This window comes from Sinocyclocheilus grahami, unplaced genomic scaffold, assembly GCF_001515645.1.
Source record: "Sinocyclocheilus grahami isolate Dianchi unplaced genomic scaffold, SAMN03320097.WGS_v1.1 scaffold68.1, whole genome shotgun sequence".
NCBI lineage: Eukaryota > Metazoa > Chordata > Actinopteri > Cypriniformes > Cyprinidae > Sinocyclocheilus > Sinocyclocheilus grahami.
This window is the reverse complement of record NW_015505247.1, coordinates 868,490-875,917: the sequence shown is the minus strand read 5'-3', so window position 1 is coordinate 875,917 and position 7,428 is coordinate 868,490. Positions and strand designations below refer to the sequence as shown.

The window sequence follows — 7,428 nt, the reverse complement described above, 5'->3', positions numbered from 1 at the left end:
TTTATATAAAATATAAAAAAAAAAAAAAAAAAAAAAAAAAAAATATATATATATATATATATATATATATAATAAAATGTGCAATAAATGTACAATCTAAAGTCCATATAAAATATACATCTTTTTAAATTATATTTATATTTTTCCATCATTTTTTATTTGATTATGTAATTTATAATTCTTCATGGATGTATATATTATATCCTATAATATTATTTACATACTGTATTTTAGCACTAATATTTACAACATTTACTAACATTTACATTAAACAGTGGACAAATGCATTTGAAACAGGGTCATGGTAATGTATACTTTCCTTAGGCCTCTTCACTCAGTCATAGTACTATGTTGGGCTATTTTAAGCATATGTTCTCACATAAAGATTAAGGCTAGAAATTTGAGCTACTCCAGGTTTTAAAAAATTTGGATGGGAATCACATTACAAGTTGTATGCCCTTAGTTTAGCCTATAAACCATGTATGAGATGTGCAGCTTATTAAGCAGGAAACGGGAAATTTGTCAGTCTTTCTATTTTGACAGATAAGTGACCTGTGATTTCTAAAGTGTAGTTTGTAATTTTGAGGCTAATTCAGTATTAATCATACACATCCACGAATATCGTGGGATTATGTCCCCAAACGTTGTTGTCATAAACCCAGGTTCTAGCGTGACCATGAGGTCTTTAACTGGAATGAAAAGTCCCCTTACAGCAATTCCCATAGGAACTTATCAGTGTGAGATCTCCCACATAATTCATGTTCAGAGCATTTTATTTTCTAATCGCAGCTCTGTTGGCATAAGAGTACTCATGCTGAAAATCACACTTAGAATCCTGTTGCTGATCACAGAGAGACGATTCCCTCTAGTGAGGAAGGATATGTATAATAAGCTTTAAAGTAATTGGGGCCAGAAGGATAAGTAGAGTACTTTCTATAATATAACTCTCTATAATAAGAGTACTCTCATTATTTGACAACCCTGAATGATAATTCTTGATAAAGATCTCTTTACACTTATTTTTGACTAACCTTTCGTATTTTTAAATTATGTTTCAACAAAACAACACTGTGCCAAAAACGAATGTGCTAATGAATATATTACAAATGTAGATAAAGTAGCGCAGTACACTTAATGCCATAAAGTGTTGGACATCTAGAACCCAGCTGGTCCAGTGACATCTTATTTTCTGGGGATACATAATAAATTGGGGGCAGCTTGAGGAAGGATATGTATAATAAGCTTTAAAGTAATTGGGGCCAGAAGGATAAGTAGAGTACTTTCTATAATATAACTCTCTATAATAAGAGTACTCTCATTATTTGACAACCCTGAATGATAATTCTTGATAAAGATCTCTTTACACTTATTTTTGACTAACCTTTCGTATTTTTTAATTATGTTTCAACAAAACAACACTGTGCCAAAAACGAATGTGCTAATGAATATATTACAAATGTAGATAAAGTAGCGCAGTACACTTAATGCCATAAAGTGTTGGACATCTAGAACCCAGCTGGTCCAGTGACATCTTATTTTCTGGGGATACATCATAAATTGGGGGCAGCTGTCGGATACTTCCTCAAACAGCTGACCTGTTAATGAAATACGCTGGGTTTGATTGGCTGTCTCTACATATCCATATGTTACTCTTCAATGCATGTTTGCTCATTTTGAATGTTGTAATCATCTTGGATACTTGTTTAGTTTAATTGTTCAAATAGTTTTAATAAATCATAATGGATTAGTAGTGTAATCATAAAGATAATTTGCATAACAAAACCTAAAATAATTCATTTTAAAATGGACCAAATTTTATGAATTCTAAAACAAAATAATGATTATAGCTGTCTTATGAATATCCATTTCAAATGCACAAATCATATCTGGGTCACCTACAGAATATTTCAAAAAGATCAACAGATTTCCTCATAATTTGAAGGCTCTGTCACTGAGTTCTGCACATCCCCCATTTGTTTTAATAATGATTTAAGTTGCCCATATACCTTAGTCAGGGTAGCGCCATGTTTTTATTTTTGACAGGAATGAAAACAAAACCGTACGGGTAGAAGTACAGTTCATTCATTGTTGTTTAACAACATACCAGTTGTTCAGCTGACGAAACGCCTTTCTAAAAAAACGTTCAGTAGACAGAAAATTGTGAGTTGTGAAAATTACACAAAAATGACACATTTATACAGTGTGTACCATTGTAAAAACTCTAATTCAGGGGTTTACAGCTCTGGCCCTCGAGGTCCACTTTCCACCTTGATCAAACTCACCTGTCAGTAACTTTCTAGTAATCCTGAAGCTTATAAACTTAAGCTTATACATTTTCTAGTAAACCTTGGTTATATTGTTCAAGTGTGTTTGATTAGGGTTGGAGCTAAACTCTGCAGGAAATTGGACCTCGAGAGCCAGAGTTGAGAACTCCTACTCTAAGTCTATCCCTCACAGTCTCATTTTCATCCGTGTTAAATTCATTGTGGCGTCTAACCTCACTAAGATCTATAGGAGTGTAGTAGTACTGTACATTTGAGTCCATTAAGTCCATAGTTAAGAATGGTTTATTATGGAGAATGAGAATCTATTGAATATATTAACTCCTATTATTAATATCCTTTGCAGATTTAACCACCGCCACTGTCATTGAACACTGCAAATCAAAACAGCAACCCAGTTGTCCTTGAAACACTTTTACCATTTGACTGTATGTGACTCAGCCTTGTTTTGTTTCCTTATAGTACTGGATCAATGAGTTCACTACCTCTCTGGGAATTGGAGTCTTTCACTCAGGAATTGAGATCTATGGCAGAGGTAAGGCTTGCATTATGACTCCGACACAAATGAGTCAAGCTATTTAGAAATCCAGTGTTTAACTTGTATGACTGCAACAAAGAAAGAAGGGGGTGTCTAAACATGACTAAACCTCACAACATAGATGATCTGTTGACGCAACAGGAAAAGACCTTTAACATTTTAAACAGTTTCTGCCTCTGAGTGTACCTTCTAGGGTGTTTATAAGTACAGACAAAGTGCTTTTACTGGATGCTAATTGCACTAACAGCACAAGATACTGATCATCAAAGTTTGCTTTTCGCCTTCACCTCAAATAGACAGACAGATAACATATCATCCTCACTTGTGTAGGTTATAAATAGATGTTCATTTACGCTATCTACACCCATTGCTGAAGTGTGAAACTAACTAAAACTAGTAAAAACATTTTCCTAAATTAAAATAAAACAAAATATAAAGATTAAATGAAAAATGTAAATAGAAAATAAAATAATTGTACTGAAAGTACTACAATAACTAAAATACTGAAATAAAATAAATTAAAACTAAATAGAAATTTAAAAAATTAATAAAAATGACAAACAAAATTACTAAAACTTGAAATGAAATTAAAACTGAAAATTATACAAACAATAATATAGCATAAATAATAGTATATCAGTAATAATAACACTATTGTCAAGTGCTTGTCAGAGCGTTTTAATACTCAGACTGAAATTTTCCTGAAATAAACAGTGTTTAAAATTTTTAGGTACAGTAGCTTTTTAACAGTAGCATTCAAGTAAGAAATTGAATAATCAAATGTAAAAATAAAACATTCCTTAATCTTCACTCAGTGAATTAAATATACATTGATTCTTATTAAAACTACAAAAGTTATTTAGTCAGGAGCAGTGAGTGATTTTTCTCTTTTGTTTTTGTTGTTTGATTAACATTAATGACACAGACAGCAGCATGTCACTTTCAGACCAAATACACTGATCCAGTATACTGAGATACAACTAATTTTCTGCCAAATGTTTACGTTCAAGTCACAACTGACTATGTGTGTGTAAACCTTGTGTTTTGACATAGCCATGTGTGTATTTGAGTTTAAGTGCAAAAGAGAACTGTGACAGCCAGTTTCTGTGTGAGCACTCTGAAACCCATATAAAAGTCAAAATAGCGTGTGTGTGAAATAATTTAAAAGTTTAAACTGGCAAGACTTTAAAATTCATGCAAATGATAAAATGTGCACTGTAGCACAATACTAGCAATCTCTCTGTAAAGACCGATCTTGGGGATATTTTAATAACCTAACTCGTATGTTCTTTTTTATTGCAGAGTTTGCCTATGGAGGACATCCTTATCCTTTTTCAGGTATTTTTGAGATAACGCCTGGTGACGCCACTGAACTGGGAGAGACATTCAAATTCAAGTGAGTCACAATATTTATCTCCATGCTGTCTGCAAAATATTTCTGCAAAAACCTCTTCCTCTCTCGCAAAACCTCTTCCTCTCTCACCCTTTCTCATACTCTCTTTATTTTCTACTTGCTTTCTCAGAGAGGCCATTGTTTTAGGGAGTACAGACTTCACAGAAGAGGATGTGGAGAAAATTGTGGAGGAAATGGGGAAGGAATATAAGGGGAATGCCTATCACCTTATGCATAAGAACTGCAATCACTTTTCCTCAGCACTATCAGAGGTAAGCTGAAGGAAGTGTATATATATTATTAATCTTTTGGGTCCACGTTGCCATAAAGAGTCTAAAATGTCATGATATCTCCCTCCTCACGTCTGTGGCAGATCCTCTGTGGTCTAGAGATCCCACGCTGGGTGAACCGACTGGCCTACTTCAGCTCTTGTGTGCCCTTCCTTCAGAGCTGCCTACCAAAGGAGTGGTTGACGCCGGCCGCACTGCAGTCCAGTGTTAGTCAGGAGCTCCAGGGAGAGCTGGAGGAGGCCGAAGATGCTGCAGCCTCTGCCTCGACGCCTTCCTGCGCTGTGGCACCCGCTCCCAGACCTACCCGACACCAACCACGCCGATGAACCCTGCTGCCTTGAGTGACAGGCCATCTCTGGTTTGCTGCCAATAGAGCCATCACCCCCTCTCCTGAGAGACTAGCAATTCACCAGCGGACTAGATGAAACCCACCTTCTGTGTTCACTGATTTATTTCAGTATGCTCAAGTGACCGTTGCAGGCCTGGAAACTATCAATCGTGTTTACTGTAAAACCTTCTATGGTTTGTCAGTGTTTTGAATTATGTTTTGGCCTTTTATGTTTTGTTTTAAAAACTCAGGACTTGAATACACAATGGCTCTGTTTATTCACTGTTTTTTGTATTTGATTTTTTTTTATGATTTTCTTATGCTGGAGTTGCTCACTAGCCTTTTTCCCCTTATTTCTACAGAAAGCGCTTAGTCAGTGAATATGAGAAATTTTTTTATTGAGAACATTTGTTTACAAGTTTCTTGCGTTCCAATCCGTGTATGATTGTGCTGTTGTGTGCGGGTTATGCCAAATCTCCACACTTTTGTAATGACATCCCACACTTTGGTGCCTGAAGATTTTTACCGTTACGTGCTCGGAGAGCTCTGCACTCTTTCTCTACAGATCTCTACCTGTTCAGTCTGCTTTGAGTGGCAGACTTCTTATCCTATGAGACCTTCCTCAGATATTTTACACCTTTTTCGTTTTTAGAGTCTTATATGTACTTGAGACAACATTTGTATTCCATTTTATGATTATTAAAGAAAATATACGAAATATACTGTTCTCAATGTTATCAGTTAATTCTGACAACTCAGTGGAAACATACAAGAGTGTTTAATGTAAAGGCATAATTCATTTTGAAATTTAAATTTGTCATTATTTGCTCATTCTCTTATTGCTTTGAATCCGTATGTTTCTCTTTGTTTTGTCAAACATAAATGGAGATATTTAGAGATGTCTGAGCTGCGCTTCTCCATGCAATGAAAGTGAAAGGTTACTAGTCTCCAAAAATAAGTGCAATGAAAGTAGTCCATACAACTTGTCAGTGTGTGGAAAAGAGCAGCTTGGCTGTTCTACTAAACATCTCTTGCATATGGAACAATGGAAATCGTGGATTTCAAAAGACATGAGGGTGAGTGAAAGATGACAAAAATTAATTTCTGGTTGAACTACCCTTTAAATCTCTAAACAGGTTATGTTAACGTCCACTACATTAGTGTTAATATTTTACACATTACAGCTAAAGGGTATAGAACACATCTTTATCATATAACATCTATTTCATATCCCACTTTGTGTCAAGTCAAATAGTTTTGAAATGAGCAAACCCTGTTGGGATGTGTTACTAACATCAGTTGAGTTTTATAATGTATTATAATGGTAAATTTCAACAGTCTTAGCTGTTTTTCTTTGTGTCCTCTGAAGTTTGATCATGGTCTTTGTGGCACTGAATAATGTCAGAGAGTCATTCAAAAATTAAAATGCTGTCATCATTTCTCACCCTCATGTCTTTTGAAATCCAATGTTCCAATGATTTCCGTGGAACATGTAAGGAGATGTTTAGTAAAACAGCCAAGCTGCTCTTTTCCAACAATGAAAGTGAATGGTGACCACGGCTAAGGAAGATTTCTAGGCAAGATTTTCAATTATTTATAGACTTAAACTTCAGTCCGTTCCTCACACAAAGCTATCATACAGCTTCAGGCAACTTAGAAAATTACTGCTCAAGTTGTATGAACTACTTTCATGGCACTTGTTATTTTTGATAAGTTCTGTAAAACACAAAAGAGGATTTTTTTTTAAGAACATCAGTGAACAAAATCAAACCAAAGCTGTTGACTTAAATTGTATGGACATAAAAAACCGAGACATCTCTTAAAATATCTTTTGTGTTCCACAGAAAAAGAAGATTATACATGTTTGATGAGGGGTAAATAAATAATGACAGAATTTTGAATTAAGACATTTTTGGGTGAACTATTACAAATCTGTAAAATGCTAACAATCAAAATGAGCTATTATAAGTTCAAATAGAATTTTCTCAGAGCCGAGTTAAGATCCCAGACACCGTTTCCACAGTGTCTGTATTCACAGAGTCTGTGTCCTCCTGAGTGTTTGTCCTCGCACAGCAGGGAAAGGCCTTCAAAATGTCACCGATTCCATTCGTAAGGAAGATTGAGAGGAATGGGTCCACCAGTGGGCCAAGATAGAGAAGAAGATCAGATACAAGTCCCAAGTAGTATACATAGGAGCTTAAAGACAATGCTTTGAGCAGTGTATTAAGGATAAAGGGAAGGTAAAGCATACTGTAATTACTCAAGATGACCGCCTGCATACCCAGAATCTTGTTTTTGTTAGTCACAGCTGCTGGCCGTCTTGTACACCACAAGGCTCTAAAAGAATCCAGAAAGAAAAACACCAGGAATGGTAACGGGAGAAGAAGAGCTATGGAGAATAAGATGACATATCCTTGGTAAGCCAGAAAGAGTATTGCAAATGGAGCTGCCCACACAGCCAATGAAATCATGCTCGACTGCTTGAGTTTCATGCTGAAGGCATTATACTGTGGACAGGTTACCAACAGATATCGCTCCTGAGCAACACAGACCATGAACACGATGTTGGATATGATCCCGAAGTAGAATATCAGGGA

General features: G+C 35.5%; 1 protein-coding gene across 1 annotated transcript in view; it reads left to right on the top strand.

Moving 5' to 3' along the window:
• LOC107585270 (desumoylating isopeptidase 2-like) overlaps positions 1-5,545 on the top strand; it is a 7,328-nt gene extending 1,783 nt beyond the window's left edge. The window contains exons 2-5 of the mRNA XM_016272216.1: positions 2,745-2,817; positions 4,123-4,216; positions 4,344-4,485; positions 4,587-5,545. Coding sequence (XP_016127702.1) covers positions 2,745-2,817; positions 4,123-4,216; positions 4,344-4,485; positions 4,587-4,829 — 552 coding nt within the window. The 3' untranslated portion in view covers positions 4,830-5,545. The remainder of the gene's footprint in view (positions 1-2,744; positions 2,818-4,122; positions 4,217-4,343; positions 4,486-4,586) is intronic.
• Positions 5,546-7,428: the final 1,883 nt, after the last annotated feature.